This window comes from Pteropus vampyrus, unplaced genomic scaffold, assembly GCF_000151845.1.
Source record: "Pteropus vampyrus isolate Shadow unplaced genomic scaffold, Pvam_2.0 Scaffold193, whole genome shotgun sequence".
Classification (NCBI taxonomy): Eukaryota; Metazoa; Chordata; class Mammalia; order Chiroptera; family Pteropodidae; genus Pteropus; species Pteropus vampyrus.
The window spans coordinates 3,198,854-3,215,414 of NW_011888974.1; the positions used below are offsets into that span (position 1 = coordinate 3,198,854).

The 16,561-nt window shown below is 55.8% G+C and overlaps 2 protein-coding genes across 4 annotated transcripts; both read left to right on the forward strand.

The window, feature by feature from the left end:
- The first annotated feature begins 333 nt into the window (after window positions 1-333).
- On the forward strand, window positions 334-8,059 carry NAT16 (N-acetyltransferase 16 (putative)). The gene is given in 4 exon segments (XM_023537489.1): window positions 334-1,973; window positions 4,061-4,448; window positions 5,130-5,351; window positions 5,997-8,059. Coding segments are annotated over 4 exon segments (1,191 nt in total). The 5' UTR covers window positions 334-1,962; the 3' UTR covers window positions 6,567-8,059.
- Window positions 8,060-8,252: 193 nt separating this feature from the next.
- Window positions 8,253-16,101, forward strand: VGF (VGF nerve growth factor inducible). Of its 3 annotated transcripts, none has more exons than XM_023537487.1 (2): window positions 8,253-8,621; window positions 13,775-16,101. In XM_023537487.1, exon 2 carries the CDS (start codon window positions 13,795-13,797, stop codon window positions 15,643-15,645), a length of 1,851 nt encoding a protein of 616 aa, XP_023393255.1. In that variant the 5' UTR covers window positions 8,253-8,621; window positions 13,775-13,794; the 3' UTR covers window positions 15,646-16,101. The 3 variants fall into 3 exon arrangements, with proteins under 3 accessions (XP_023393255.1, XP_011369896.1, XP_011369897.1); XM_011371594.2 differs by lacking the exon at window positions 8,253-8,621 and adding an exon at window positions 12,971-13,288; XM_011371595.2 differs by lacking the exon at window positions 8,253-8,621 and adding an exon at window positions 13,299-13,655.
- Window positions 16,102-16,561: the final 460 nt, after the last annotated feature.

A 16,561-nucleotide genomic window follows, 5' to 3' on the forward strand; every position in this document is an offset into this window, starting at 1 on the left:
CAAATCCGTGCCAGGTTTCGTTCGCGTCGCTGGGGTCTCCGCCCCTCCGAGTCGCACGCCTGGGTTGAGCCGAGCGTCGCCGCGGGAGCCACACGCACCGCCTGAACCCCGAACCGCTGGGCGCCGGAGCCCGCGGACCTCACTGAGCAGCCACGCAGATTCCACTTTCACGTTCAAACTCCGAGTCTGGACCGGTGCGGTCCCCGCGCGTCACCCGAATTTGACCCTCGGGGCTCCGAAGTAACCCCTTCTCGGCACTGTTTACTGTCTGCGCTGCCGCCCCGCTCCGCTTCTCAGCATCCCGGCCCCAGTTCGGACCCCGGCGAGGTAGGGGGACTGCGAGGAGTGGGGGCTGGGGACTGGCGTGCTCCTCCGCCGCGGAATGGGGACAGCAGAGCCCACCGGGGGAAGAAAGCCGCCGCGCCCCCTACGGCCAAACCCCTTCCTAGTCCCGTGACCTAGATTACAGACCGTGACTTCGCCTCGGGTGTTCAGATACGCTCTTCCATCATCCCTCCTCCACCCCGTCGCCATTTCGCTCCCACTTGTCCCCAGGACCTGGTGCCTAGGGGAACCCCTGCCAAATTAGACAGCTTCCTTCGGAATCTCCCTCCCGCCTGCTTCCCCCACTCCCACTTCGGGAAGGGAGCTGAGGGAAGACCCTCCAGTACAGTCTTCGTCTTCCATGGCTGTGGTTCTCTGGGGCACTCTCCTTCCTCCCCACCCCGCCACCTTGGTCTGTCTTCCTCCTCCCTTTGCTCTGCCCCACTTCATCTTGTCTCCCCTACTACCTCTCTTTTCGAGATCTCTGTTGTCTTCCAGCCTCTTTTCTGGCTTTCTCCTTGCCTTGACCCCTTCCCTTACCAAATACTCGGGGAGAAGGGGGTGTGTCACGCCGCTTTCTATTTATGGTCTCCCTGGGGAGGGTGTGCAGTGGTGGGACTTCATTGGCATCAGCTGAGCCCGAAGTCACAAGATGTCATGTCTGTAATTCAGTATCCGTGCCTTCCCGCGCTCCCCTCTCCCATCGTCTCCCGCTGGGAATCTCCCTATCCGCCTTTGTCTCCTTTCTGCCTCCTTTCTTGTCTTTGCTCTCTTCTTTGGGCGCTTTGTGTAGCTGCCCTCTCTTTGTCCCCGCCTCTCTGCTCCCTCTCCTCCCTCTTCCAGCTCGGAAAAACTGGGACCTCAAGGGCGTCAGTGTTTCAGGTGTGCGGGGTACAGTGGAGGTGGGGGTGGTGTGGGCTCCCAGTATGCCCAGCAATGACTCCAACCATTCCCCTCTCCCTAGAGTGATCATTCATATTGAAGAGATTGAAAGAACGAATACAAGGATGTAGGGATATAGATGGCAAGGGAAATGCTGCCCCTCTTCCTGGAGCTACATCTCTTCCAGGAGATGCCTGAACTACATTTCCCACAGTGCCCTGGAGGCACAAGGCTGCTTCTGCCTAGACACTTTATGGAAGTTATAGTTCAAAGAGCCAGGTTGGAGGTCGTCATACTGGAGAGTGGGGAGTGATCAGAGTGTGCAGCAAGAGTTGGAGGACTGGCCGGTAGCTTTTGCTTGGCCTGAAACCCCAGACCTACTTTGTTCCCAGCACTTACCTCCCCCAAGGTTTAAGGACTTTGGAACCTTTGTGTCTCCAAAAAGGGGAACAGGAGTAGAGGAGTGCCTGAGAAGAAAAAATGGGGGATGAAGTAGCAACCTCTTCCTTCTTCCCTGTGACCCTGGGAACTCCCCCTCCCCTTATGAACAACCTTATCTGAGATGTTGTAGAGACACCATTAGAAATAGTCTCCCCATCTTAAAAGCAAGGGGGTGGGGGGAAACAAGAGCCTAATGTCTTAGATTAGCTGTATGTGTTCCAGTCTACAATTTGCAAATATTCTGCCCCCTTTGGTAGGCAGTGGAGAATTGTTGGAGTTACCATCGAACTACGAGCTTGTATTTTCCACGGACCCATGAACAGCTGGTAAGGTTGCCTGGAGATACAGATAGGAGCCACAAGTTAACCTGCTCATCTCTAGGACCTGTCATCATCTCCTGGAGCAAGAAATCTGATGCTTGAGCTTGTTATTGGCCTAGAAATTGCTGACAGTGGGGTGAGGGCAGTGGAGGTTCCTCCTGAAATCCCATCTCTGGTTCTGAGTCAGTTCAGCCCTTAGCTCTTGGAACCTCTGACTCCTGCCAAGGACTCAGTAATTTCTACCCTTGCTCTTCAGGCTGGGTTTGGAGATCCAGATACACCAAAAATAGGTCTCCCCCACTGGCCTGGGAGCCAGGAAAACTTAACTTTTAGCCTTGCCCTGCCCAAGCTGAGTCTCCTTAGGCAAGATCTTATCTGTCTCAGGCCTTGATTTCTTCCCCCCACCCCCTCAGCTTTATTGAAATATAAATAGACAATTAGTTACTTGTATTTATATTATACAATTCAATGAATTTTTTTTTCAATTACAGTTGGCATACAATAATGTACTAGTTTCATTTGTATAGTGATCAGAGATCCACATAACTCACAAAGCGATCACCCCACTAAATCTAATACCCCTCTTCCCTCTTACATATTTGGTTCTTGATTTCTTTACTGTGAAAGGGTTGAACTTGGTGGTCTCCAATGGCCTTAATAGGGGCTCTAAGATCCTCTGAGCCTGTGCCTCTGATGATACTGGCCCCAGCTGTCTTATCTTACCCTGGCTTAACTGGGAGAGCCTTAGGCATGGGTATCAGATTAAAAAGAATGAGGAAGATGGTGCCCGTGCTTAGAAGCTTGTTTGTACAACAAACACTGTTTTTACGTAGGCTATGTTTATGGTATGGAAGGTAAAATCATCCCTAAACTACCCCCTTGGTGCCCCTCCCAAGCCTAAGTCATGTTCTTGTCAAAAAAGAAAAATCCAACCAAGCCAATATCACCCTCCACAAACTATTTAGTATGTGTGTTCCCGGGGATGTTGGTTAATGAGGCTTAATGTAGGTTATGTGAAGGGAGAATTATAATTGGCTGAAAGAGAGAGGAGTGGAATTTAATTGGTTGATTTGGTTGATCTGGAAGAGGGAGGTCTGGAAATAAGGAGTCATCAGGACTTGGGGAGGGGCTTTCTCTTTGGCCCTGTATCTCATTAGGGAAAAGAGAAAAACCAGAAGCCAAAGAGGTAACAGATCCACAGGGGATTGACTTAAAAAAAAAGAGACTTTGAGAAATGGAATGGGCAGAGAAAGTCCTGTGTGGGAGATAGGGCAAGGATTACAGGAACAAATTTTGAAAGAAGGAGGAAAAGGAGGGAGAAGAGGAGAAGCTTCATCTTTGGAGGAGAGGAAAATGGGAAGGGGACATGGGTGGTTTTGGTGGACATTTTGTTTGCTGGAGCTCCAACAGAACCCCTTTCAAAGTGATCGCCCAGCCCTGTAATAAGCCCAAGTTTCCCTAAGAAGAAAGAAACAGACTTGAGGAAGGAAAGGGCTATTTTGATGAGCCTGGAAGGGTTGGCTTGAAATTATCTAATAGTCATCCATCTGTCCACTCCTTTGTCTTTTGTTTGAATATGTGTGTCAGAGGTGGAGGGCACTGGGGAAGCAATATGAAGGAGATCTGAGGTCTACATCACCCTCCCTTTGCCCTGGGATGATAAGTGACAATGACAGGAAAGAATAAGGGAGTTGACCCCTCTACTTTCCCTGGAAACCCTGCTGTATGGGGAGTGGAGGTGATGAGAATTCCATTCTCACGTTCTTGCAGAGAGGTGGATGTCCCTCCATTATTTACCCCCCATACATAGACACCCCTTGTTTCCTTTGAGTCCTTCGGCTGACTGGGGATGGAGGGAGTCCCGAGTTTGTGTGTTGAGCAGCATCCCAGTAGGGTAGAGCAGGGTAGGATTGGGAGCTCTGAGAGCTGGTGGGAGATAGGGAGCTGGAGTCCTTCTATTCCCAGGATCTGAGTGGACAGCAGAAGAGAAGCAGTGTTTGTGTAAGAAGGGGCTGTGGGGACTTTTTGTGAATGGGGCCAGTTGTGTAAACAGTAGGCTCTGACCTCAGTGCTGGGTTCTTTCTTTTCTGCAGGGTAATGAAGCTGGAAGCTGGCTGTGGTATAGCCACCTCAGAGGTCCCTAAGGCCGAAAAAGAGGCTCAGCCAGATTCTGAGCCATGGTGGCCACAGGAAGCCGGAGCCAAATCCAAGTCTGGTTCAGGGCTTGAGACTGAGGACAAACTCCTGGGGGCCGAGTCAGGGCCTGAGGCCAAGGCCGAGTCCTTGGGGGCCGCACCCAGGTCTGGATCTAGGCCTGAGGACGAGGCATTGGTCTTCGTGGTGGCCACAGAACAGGAGTTTGAGGAGGTATTGGCTATCTTCCGGGACATCTACAGTGGCCTTGACTACCTTCCTAGCCGCTACCACAGCTGGCTCCGGGATCCCAACCGCACTGTGGTGCTGGCCAAGCGCAACGGAGGAGTGGTGAGAACCGAGGGGCGGGGCCCAGGTGAAAAGGAGGTAAAGGCGCATTTGGGTCTCTGGATCGTAGGAAGGAGAGGAAGCGAGCCTCTCTCTTCCAGCCCTAGTCAGATTGCTGAGGATATAGAGTTGGCTTTGGAACCAAAGAGTAGAGCATGCAGACCCAGAGGCCCAGGCAGTGAGGGTGGGTTGAGGGACTTGTAGAACTCAGAAGAGCAGAGGAACTGGAGGGACTGGTGAGAGCTTCGGTATTTAAGGATTTGTTTAAGGAGTTTCTGGGGGCAGGAGCACAAAAAGAGGGGAGCAGGTAAGTAGGGGTAGGCTGGAGGTGGGCCAGGACCCCTGAGTGAACTGAATTCCCCCACAAAGAGGGCCTGGATATGGTGAGCAGGATCAGGTCAGAGATAGGCTCTGGGGAGGGGCTAAGAGAAAGGTGGCGTGGCGAGCGATCGAGGACTTGGTGCTCGCAGAGCTGCAGCATCTCAAGAGGTGGAAGTGACCCCGGCGAATGACCGTTCAGCAAGCTCTGGAATATGAGACCCAAGTGCCGAAGAGAGCTCCCTGGGCAGGCCCCAGGTCCTGCCTAGGGTGGTGACGAAGGAGCGCTTAGCGTGTGGAAAGAGGCAAGCCCTATGAGTCGAAATGGGCAGAGTCAAGGGGCCCCCTAACGGCCTCGGTCAGCTGATCGTGCTGGTGCACGTGATTGATGCCCGGGAGACGGCGCTGGTGGAGGGGCCGCGCGTGGCGCCCTGCGAGTGCGGCAAGGGCGTGGCCGGGCTGCTGCAGCGCTTCTGCTCGCAGCTGGTCAAGCGACAGTACCCAGGGGTCAAGGTGGTACGGCTCACCTGGGATGACCAGCTGGGCCCCTGTGAGCTGAAGAAATACCGCCTAGTCACCAAGCAGGTGAGAAGGACAAGGGGCCTCAGATGGCCGGGCCTCTCTCCTGGGGCCTCCGGGCGTACTCCCCCAGCCCCAGTCACTGGTTTTCTTTCTCTTACGGCTCTACCGAGTGGGGGCGCCCATGATCCCTGCCCTGGGACTTCTGTCCTTACCCAGCCCTTCGCCCAAGGGAAGTCAAGCAACTCCTGACTCCTAGGTGTCAAACCCTCAGTCCTTACTCCAGGAGGCTGGAGAGCCCAGGAGGTGAGACTTACGTGATGCTGCCTCCCCTACACCGATTCTGTCTCTCTTTAAGGACCCAAACATGTTAATCTGAGTCTTCGTCCTTTCTCCTCCTCCTCATCCAACCAACTCATCCGCTTCCCTCTCTTCTACTTCCCTTGGAGATGTAGGGTCCTGCATCCCCAATTCCTTGCTACTCCACACTAACCAGCTTTTCCTATTCCGAAGCTTTGCTCCCCAGTTCCTTCATGCTGCTCTCGGGGACTCAGGCTTTCACATATCACACTCCATCCGGTCCTGCACTATCTGTCCTGTGGGGCCCAAGTGAAAGCCCGTGGGTGTGAATGTGAGAGTGAAGATGCCTTGAGGCACCAGGCTCGCCAGCCTTCCCGCCACCATCCTCGTGCTCACTCGCGCCCCCCACAGGTCCTTTGGGTTCGATTCAACGCGTCGGCGCTGCTTGCCAGGCTGGGCGCGCGGCTGGCGGCTCTGCGGACCTCCGGCACCTTCTCGCCGCTGCCCACCAAGGTCCTGTCGGAGGCTGGCGGCGACGTGGCACGCCTCTTGCTGTCACCTTCCGTGCAGCGCGACGTGCTTCCGGGAGGGACCATCATCCAAGACTGGCAGCCCTACCAGCCGAGCGAGAGCAACCTGCGTCTGCTGGCGGCCAAAGACATAGAGTGGCTCTTGGACAGTCGCGCGCGCCCGCGCGTTCTCACGCTGTGCACGCGCCCCTTCCCCATCCCGCATGGCGGCGACGGCACTTGACGCTACCTCAACATCGACGCCTTCGGCTGCGACAGCGCGCAGGTGCAAAGCCAGCTTCTATGGCACCTGCAGCGCCAGGCCTCGCGTCTCACCGGCCTCAACGTCATGTGCCAGATCTTCCTGGCGCCCCAATTATGGTCACAGCTGGCTGATTTCTTCCAGGCCGGCTTGGGGCTCGAGCTGGTCAAGGGTTGCACTGAACAGTACCTGCTGGAGTCCGACATCTGAGGCCTCTACTATCGAGGAGAAAGTCGCACTTTAGGCCCGCCCCCTTCCCCAGGTCCCCAGAAAGCCCCGCCCCTATTTGCAAACTCCACCGGGTCCCCCGCCCTCTATCCTGCCACTTACCCTTACCCGAAGCCGATCCTTCCCTTTTCCCCTTACTACTTTACCATCTTGCTTCTAGCGCCCCCGAATGCCGTGGGGGAGCCCCTTTCGTTGCTATTGTCCGCTCTTTCCTTTTTCCAGCCAAAGAACCGGTCGGTCGGTCACACACACGCACACACACACACGCACACACGGCCAAAGAACTGGTTCTTGCACAGGCTTCAGAGACTTTCCCTATCCGTTGCCCTTTCTTGCTTCTCCCTTCTGCCTCCTCGCGGGTAGAAACGGGCAGAAGTGTGAGCAATGCCCAGCACCTGGTCAGGAGCACAGCTGCTCAATACGTATTACTTTTTTTCCTCCTGTTCTTTCTCAAGCCCAGGGAGCTTGCCCCATGCTCCCCTCCTCGCTGCGGTCTCAGCCTCCTGTGACTCTAGATCAGCGTCCTCTCCCTCCTCTCTGTCCCCCAATCCACCGCCTCCCTAGACCTCCCAGACACTTAGCTACTCATTGCCCATCTTTCTGCCTCACTATTTCTCTTCCCCATGACCTCTTCATCACCTGCCCTGTGTCAAATACAGAGAGAGACCCTGTAAATGAAACAGATTTATAATGCCCCCTATTTTGGCCCTCCATTTACACTCTGGTGATGCAACCTTTCTGTGCCTGCCCCCTCTGACTGTGGTTTCCTCTAAATCTGCAGATGTTGCTGTTTCGCAGGCCCCTTCCCAATTCCCCCAAAAGGGTGGCATGAACCAGAGGGTTCGGGCTAGAGAGTTTGGTGTAGTGGAAGGTAGCTCCTTCAACCCGTGTGGGGCTGTTTCCTGATTCTAACCAGGCTGCCTTCTGGTGAATCCCCACCTCCAGATATTTCTGGACACTCTTCTTCTGGTTCCCTTATGCCTTTTGGATTCTGACAGTCTATTTAAATGCAAGTAGTAACAGCTGCATTTGCCCAGAGCTATCTCCTACACTGGATCTTCACTTCCACCACAGAGGGAGGAAACAGAGGCTCAGAAAAATCAAAATGACTTCCCTGTCATACAGTAGCTGGGTACCTCACAGGACTAAAACCCAGGTGTCCCGAGACCAAAGCATGCCTCAGAACCTCACGCAGTGTGACAGTTGTAGCTTGAACTTCTTGTTGGACAATGGGCAGTTGCTAAGGATTCTTTGACAGCAAGCACAGGGTTCTCTGGGGATAGAGTCCAAGATGCGGGCAGAGGAAGGAGCCAGGAGGTGGAAGACAGGCAAAGGGGACCGCTGCTGCTTCACCACTGACCCCAGCTTTGCCGATGTGCTGCTCTGCCTCTGCTGCCTCCAGTGCTTGGCCATTTTGCCACTCTCCTTGTCAATTCAATGATGGTTGTCTTACAATAAAACGGACCTTAAGCCTACTCTGTGTCGGTCTCAGTTCTCAGTGGGGAGGCATGAGACGCATTATCCTCCCCCCTTCCCCAGCAGCCTGTATTACAGAGGATCTCTAAGCCCTGTGGCAATGGGGCTAATGACTTCCTTGAAGGGAGCTGAGAAGGCTGCTGGCCCTTGCGCGCTCCCACCCCCACCCCTGCCAACCAGCAGAAAGAAGCGATTGCTCAGAACCGAGGCGGGCAGCAGCGCGGCGCCTGGACGAGGTCCCAGTCTCCCTTTCCCCTGGACCTGAGAGTAAGCTGCTGTCCAAATTCTATGGGCTCTTCCCACCAAGTTCCCCTTGGCATCCAGGACCAGCCTCCCTCAGCCCTGTGATCCACTCTCGACTCTCTCGAGGCCAGCGCGCTCGCCTTCCGGGTTCCTGGGTGGGCGCTGCTCAGAAGGGGGCGGAGGTGGAGGTAGCCTGGGCGCCGCCCTGCGGGAGCCGAGCTCCAGAGCAGCAGAGACTGCAATCCCGAAAAAAAGCACGCGGGGGCGCCAGGACGTGTGCGGACGCCGGCGAGGCAGCGCAAGGTGGTTTCTGTCCATGTGAGTGCGTCCATGGGCGTCTTTGTGTGTCTGCGTTTCCGTACATGTGTGTACGAGTCAGGGGTTGTCTAGGTGGGATGTGTTCGGAACAACATGGCTGGTGTACCCCAGAATCAGGTACTCCAAGTGTCTTTTTGATGAGGACGATGCTTGATATGTTGCTATGTGTGTGTGGATGGGGAGGCAGGAGAACGTGTGTGTGTCGTCGTGTGTGCAAGGCGTAGCCTCTGAGTCCCTGATCCGCGTCTTGGATTTTTGAAGTCACATTTCTTCTGGGTTTTTACCCCCTTTCCAGCATCCTATGTAAAAGGAATGAGGACTCACAACGCAAATTTCCACTACCCTAGTCACATCTTCAGCATGGTTCTGGGTGACCCTGTTGGGCTAGATGTGACATTGTGTCTGTGAAAATGGGTGTGCCTCAGAATATCAGTGTCACTCTGAGTTATAGTGTGTTGTGTGTGTGACAGGTGGATGTTGGAGGAGACTAGTTCAGGATTATGGAAGTAAAAAATTTCCATTCTCTTGTTGGTTTGTGGATACCACCTTCATAGCGTGCTCACGCGCTATGTGTGTGTGTGTTCCTTTCTCGGTCTCTCCTGTAGCAGTCTCTCTTTGTATCTCTCCTCATCTCTGTCTCTCCCTCTCTCTGTGACTCATCTCTGCGGTTTTGCCCTCCCCAGCTATCCCCTCCCCCACCCAAGAGTGGGTGGGAGTATGAGGGGATGGGACCAAGGGACTGAAAATCAGGGTGAGCACCCTGTTCCTATTACTTACAATTGCCAGACACACCAGTGGCCCCCAGCCCTATCCCAGTCCCCTTCCCAGGTCTCCCTATCCTACTGAACTGGAGTGAGCTGGGAATAGAGCAATAAGGCTTTCCAATGGGGTCTTTTTTAGAGAGGCCCTCAGCACCTTCTTTCAATTCAAAGTGGAGACCCCTGCCCCTCTCATAAAATGCTCCTTCCCTGCCTGTCCCCCACACCCAAGGCTGACGTAATGAAAAACTGCAGAGGTGAGTCACTGGTTGGGGGGAAGGGAGGAAAGGGGTGGATGGCGAGCTGCAGGGGGGCCCCAAGCCTCTGCTTTCTCTTTCTTTCCCAAACTTTCTCAGGGAAAAGACCCAATGCTCTGCCCCCTCCCCTGGTTTTCCAAATCTTCAGCTTGGATCACTACACTGCTGGACCCCATCTTCTCCTCCTACCCTACTGGAGAGTATGGGAGATTCAGAAACAAAGAGAGATAGATTTATATAAACAACTCAGAGCAAACATCGGGAGTGTTCTTGAGGTCCCCATCTCAGCTTTGCCTTTTCCAGCTCTGTCTCTCCATTTCTCTTTCTTTCCTGCCATCTTCTTCTCTCCCCATCCCCAGGAACCTGACCAACTTTTTTTTCAGAAGCCCCTAGAGGTAGCAGGATATGAAGGGCACAGCACATCTTCAAGAGGTAGAGTGTGTGTGAATAAACTGACCCAAGTAGGGAACTGGAAAGGAGGGAGGCAGAACAGACCCAGAGATTCAGAGACCATGCAGACTGTGTGTGTGTGTGTGTGTGTGTGTGTGTGTGTGTGTGTGTGTGTCCAGACTGTGGAGTCACCAAGCCTATTGCTGTTCCTGCCAGGGGCTTCCACTTTGCTGCTCCCTCCCCCACCCATGATGACTTAGTTTCTTGAGATGTCAATTTCTGAGACGCTCCCCTAGGCTGCTGGACCAGAATGGAGAAAGAAAAGAGTGGGGAGTAGGGGAAGAATGGAGAAAGGGAGAAACACTCTGAAAACAAGGGGCAAAGACCTGAACTTAGGGGCTGTAGATGAGTGGCTTGGATACTGAGGCTTCATGGCATAGAAATCTAGAGAAAAAGAATGCTTGTGGGGGAGGGGCAGGAAAGATCAAAGGCACATAGAAATCCACGTAACTTTTAACATATACCAACAGGCATGGAAGGACCCAGAGAAACGCATAAAGACACATGTGTACACCCACCCATGCACACATTATTGACACACCAAGCCAGGCACACTTTTCAGATACCAGCAGATGCCCAGACTGGATACATGCAGACTCTTAACTGCACTGTTATATGGGCACTCAGAAAGGATTAGAACGCACACACATTTATACACAGATACCTGGAAACAGGCAAAAACACAGACACGCAGATTGGAAAAGACTATATATTTAAGTTGGAACACTACCATGCCCATCCACTCTCTGATTAAATACACAATTGGTTCCCCAATTCCCTTTCTTTTTCTTTCCTCCCATGTTTTATTAATTTCTGTACACATACATATGTACATGCTCACATAGGTCCTGTGCACATACATAAGCCCGCAAGGACAGTTTCTCTAAGTGCCTGTCTCCCCTCATCTCACACTCGGTCTCTTAGCCCCATCAGCCTCTCAGTCTCCCCTCTTACTCCTTCTCTCCTTCCTTCTCTCTTGGATGGCATCCCCTCCCCCTCTCCAGATGTCTGAGCCATCTCTCTCTGATTCATCCTCCTCAGGAAGGTAACGTGACCCCCTCCCCATTCCACTGCTCTCAGTAACTAGGCTGGAAAGATAAAAGGGAGATGAGAAGAGGAAGGAAGAGGAAGGAAGGGAGCCCACAGGGGCAGGGGGGAGGTCCTAGAATGTTGTCTGTGGGGTCTGCTCCCCGCCTCCTTCCCTTGGCATCTCCACAGTCACCTTGGCTGTTTGTATTTTTTCTCCTTCAGCCTGTTCCTTCTACCTGTTCCAGATTCTTTCCTTCCTTCCTCCCTCTCCTGTCGCCTTCTCTTCTCTCTTTCCTCTCTCTACTCCTCCCCACCTTTTTCCCCGCAGAGCTGATGGGCTTTCTTCTGGGAAAGTCGAGCCACTGATGGAACCGAGAAGCTACTGTTGGCTATAGAGGGAAAACACGTGAGTGAGTGAGTGAGTGAGTGAGTGAGTGTGTGTATTAGAGGAAAATGAGGGTCAGTGCTAGGAAGAGATGAGGAGGGGGTTGAGCACTGGCTCTGAGTCTCTGAGCCCCTGACAGTCAACCCTGATCCTGGTTTCCAGAGTCTTAGGGCACCGGTGCCCCGTGTGTGTCCATGGGCACCCCTGTGTCTGCAGTTCTTGTGTGTCTGGTGTGTGTCATTGTCACTCCCCCCTTTCTCTGCCCACGCCCCCGCACAGCTCTGTCTGCACCGCAGACCCCCTCTCCCTCCCTCCCCTTCATTCCTGCAGTGGCCGCTCCCCTTGGCTCCCTCCTGTCTCCCCTGCCCCCTCCCCATTTCCGTCCCCTCCCACCCCCGCCCACGGCTGGTCTCCCTTCACTGGACCCGGCTCGCTGATGGATTCTCTGCGCAATCTGTGCGTCATTGCCCCCCACTCCCCGGAACCTCTAGCTGTCCAAACCCCCAGCCCCAACCCCTCTGGCAGGAGATACGGACGAGGGGTCTGGTGGCAATAAGGGGCGATTTCTGACGTTGCACGCCCCTCGCCCCGCATCCCTTTTAAATCTTCCCTTTAAGCGATGGAAAGAGCTAGAGTTGAGTCACCCCCCCACCTGCGCAACCCCCTCCCCACCTGGTCTGCTCTTGCCCTCCAAACGTCCTTTAGGGGGAAAGCAACGGGAGGAAAAGAAGCAGAAGGAGGGTGGGGAGAGGTGGGCTGAAAAGGGGCACAGCAGAGGCGCCAACATACGCTACAGTCAGCTGGACAGAAGGACAGACACACCTTTTTCTTCAGACATGCACCGACCGTGAACAGATAAGACACAGAGGCACACACATCCTGTCTTTCCCCTTTCTCTTCCGACTTAGATCCTTTTCGGTGGGATTCCCAAAACCGCAAGATGCACCCATCTGCCCTGGCCCAGGGCCGGCACCCCGCACCGCGGATCCGCGGACAGCGCCTGCAGGAGCGCAGATCCATCCCTCTTTTCTCAGGTTCATGCCGTCCTTGGGCGTGTTCCCCATGGACCATGAGGTCGGGAGATGGGGAGCCTGCCCCTTCCTCTACGATTTTGGAATTCTTATCTCCCCCGCCCCAGTATGGATCTCCTACTGGTGCCCAGTCAGACCTGGGAGTGTCCCCATCCTATTCCGTTCCGCGACATGGGCTCCCACCGCTGCAAGTTGCTCTGTAACCCATGCTCCTGCCTTCCAGCACCTCTGCATCCACCTTTCCATTCATTCTCCCATTCATTCATTCATTCATTTCTCCTCGTCCCTCCTTCATTCATTCATAGCCCCCAACATCCCCCGACTCGGCATTTCATTCATTCATTCATTCATTCATTTTCCCTGTGCTCTTATTAGCGCACGCCCCTCTAGCCAAGGGCCCAAGTGCGCAGGCGCAGGCCGGGAGAGGACCGCATCCTCCAATAGCTGGGGATCCTCCCGCCTCTAGGCGCCCGCCCGCTTCCCCATGAATGAACATTGACGTCAGTGGGGCGGGGAGAGCCCACGTGACCCCGCGCGCTCCCCTTTATAAACCGGCAGCGGCGCGGGCGCTGTCCAGCGTGCTGAAGCCGGAGCGAGCGAGCCTCCCGGAGCCGCGCGGACTCCGCGGAGCCCAGCCCACTGGACGCCAGACCTTGACCGCCGCTCGTATCCCAGCCACAGCTCGGAGCCGAGGCGGACGCGTCCCGACCTTCCCCTGTCCCCACCCCGCCTTGACCCTCCTCTCCACTTCAAACTGGTAAATACGCCTTCGTCTGTCTCTACAACCCCAAGCAGCCGTGGGCGTGAGGGAGGGTTTTCTCTCTTCCCAGATGGGGGTGTTGAAAACACAGCGGGGAGCCCCCCGTAAGGGTCCTTGGTAAATGAGGAAGTCGCCTCTTTTTTCTTGATGCTGGTCGCCCACGCACCATCCGGGGAGTCCTGTGGGGAGGGAGCAGAGATTTCCCCCTTATTCTTGCTGCTTAGTACGTGGGCGCTGGCAATGAGATGGCTCAGATAAGGGGGCGAAAGGCACCGCGGGTGCAGGGGTTGGCGCATCTTCTCATTTATACGACTCCAGAGATCGGCACATCTTCCTCCTTTGCTCCTAAACGTCCTTCTTCTGGGTAAGATTAGGGGAATCAGGGAAGCCCAGATTTCCTGGTTAAAGGTGGAGGAAGAAAATATTGAATGAGTGGAAAATTCTTACAGAAATTCTTTCTTTTGCTCCTTCTATTTTTCACAGTCTCCGACAGTCTCTCGATCATGAAATCGCTCAGATTGCCAGCTTCTGCCCTCTTCTGCTTCCTTCTACTGATTAAGGGGCTGGGAGCTGCGCCCCCGGGGCGCCCAGAGGCGCAGCCACCTCCCCTCAGGTCTGAGCATAAAGAGCCGGTAGCTGGGGACTTAGCGCCCCGGCAGAAGGATGGTAGCGCCCCAGATATCCGAGCCACTCGAAATTCAGAGCCGCAGGACGAAGGAGAGCTTTTCCAGGGCGTGGATCCCCGGGCGCTGGCCGCGGTGCTGCTGCAGACACTCGACCGCCCGGCCTCTCCACCCGCGCCGGGCGGCTCTCAGCAGGGGCCAGCGGAAGAAGCAGCAGAAGCTCTGTTGACCGAGACGGTGCGCAGCCAGACCCACAGCCTCCCAGCGCCAGAGAACCAAGCACCCGCGGCTCCGCCTCGTCATCAGACTCAGGAGAATGGTCCCGAGGCAAGCGACCCCTCTGAGGAGCTCGAGGCGCTAGCTTCCCTGCTCCAGGAACTGCGAGATTTCAGTCCGAGCAGTGCCAAGCGCCAGCAAGAGACGGCAGCAGCAGAGACGGAAACTCGCACTCACACGCTGACCCGAGTCAACCTGGAGAGCCCCGGGCCAGAGCGCGTATGGCGCGCTTCCTGGGGAGAGTTCCAGGCGCGTGTGCCGGAGCGCGCGCCCCTGCCACCCCCGGTTCCTCCGCAGTTCCAAGCTCATGTACCCGAGAGCGGCCCCCTTCCCGAAGCCAATCAGTTCGGGGAAAAGGTGCCTTCCCCCAAAACACACCTAGGTGAGGCATTAGCACCCCTGTCCAAGGCGTACCAAGGCCTGAGCGCCCCCTTCCCCAAGGCGCGCCGGCCAGAGAGCTCACTCCTGAGCGGCTCCGAGGCGGGGGAGCGCCTTCTACAGCAAGGGCTGGCACAGGTAGAGGCTGGGCGGCGGCAGGCGGAAGCCACTCGGCAGGCCGCGGCTCAAGAAGAGCGGCTGGCTGACCTCGCCTCCGACCTACTGCTCCAGTATTTGCTGCAGGGCGGGGCACGGCAGCGAGGCCTGGGGGGTAGGGGGCTGCAGCAGGAGGAGGAGGAGCGAGAGAACGAGAGGGAGGAAGAGGAGGCGGAGCAGGAGAGACGCGGCGGGGAGGAGAGGGTAGAAGAAGAGGACGAAGAGGCGGCGGAGGCGGAGGCGGAGGCGGAGGAGGCGGAGAGGGCGCGGCAGAACGCGCTACTTTTCGCTGAGGAGGAAGACGGGGAAGCTGGAGCCGAGGACAAGCGCTCCCAGGAGGAGATGCCTGGCCACCGTCGGAAGGAGGCTGAGGGGGTAGAAGAGGGCGGGGAGGAGGAGGACGACGATGAAGAGATGGATCCGCAGACGATCGATAGCCTCATTGAGCTGTCCACCAAACTCCACCTGCCAGCGGACGACGTGGTCAGCATCATCGAGGAGGTGGAGGAGAAGCGGAAGCGGAAGAAGAACGCCCCTCCAGAGCCTGTGCCACCCCCACGGGTTGCCCCCGCCCCTACTCACGTCCGCTCCCCACAGGCCCCACCCCCCGTCCCCGCCCCCGCTCGAGATGAGCTGCCCGACTGGAACGAGGTGCTCCCCCCCTGGGATAGGGAGGACGAGGTGTTTCCCCCTGGGCCCTACCACCCTTTTCCCAACTACATCCGGCCGCGGACCCTGCAGCCTCCTGCTGCCTCGCGCCGCCGCCACTACCATCACGCCCTGCCGCCTTCGCGCCACTATCCTGGCGGGGAGGCCCAGGCACAGCGCGCACAGGAGGTGGCGGAAGCGGAGGAGCGCCGGCTGCAGGAGCAGGAAGAGCTGGAGAATTACATCGAGCACGTGCTGCTCCGGCGCCCATGACCAGCCCCGCCCCGCCGCCGCCACCCCCCTCCGTGTTGCTTCTCTCCCCTCCGGGTGTTTGCATGCGTCGGGTCCCCGCCCTTGCCCCGCCTCAGCTCCGCCCCCGCTCGCCTGCCGCCGGGCGGTCGGGCTGTGCCGGGACCTGTCAGACCTCTTCTTGGGTTCAAAGCCCGAACTCCCCAGACTTACTCACGGGTGTCCCGAGGCCAGCCAGGCGGGCCGGTGGTTTGTGCGAGTTCCCTCCCGCTGTCCCCACCTAGTCTCTCTCGGGATATCCCCGTCCGAAACTGGAAAAAGTTCCAGTTGTGTCTGTCTCCCGCCCTTTGGGCCTCCCACAAGCCTCTACACTCTCTCCCTATCGCTGTGAATCTACCCCTTCTTTTCCTTCTCTGTTGTAAATACCCCTCACGGAGGAAATAGTTTTGCTAAGAAATAAAAGTGACTATTTTATTAGGACTTTGTTCTCGGTTATTCACCCGTCCCCTTGGGCCTGTGTGGTCCTATCCAAGGGGCGGTGAGGAAAACGCCAGCCACAGTACCCATCTCTTGCTTAAATGTGAGGGTTGAGTGGCGAAACCACCTTAAACTGTATTTGCGGGGTAGAATAGGCTCACATCCATTAGGAAACCCTAAATTCCACTTAGCTTAGGGGTGGTGTTTAAAATCAGGGTTTCCCAGGGCCTGGCAGAGAGATGCAAAGTAGATAAGCCAAAGCTCTGGGCCACCAAGGAGGCTCTTCTTTCTGTGATTCTGGCCACACAAAGTGCTGGTGGCTCCCCACAGCCTTTATCTGTTCCCTAAATTCCGTGGTCCTACATACTTCACAAGAAATATGGGGAGGGAGGTTGGCAGCCACAGAAACATCCTGGTTTTAGCCACTTCTCAAGTTGAACTGAACCATCTTCCGCAAAGAAAC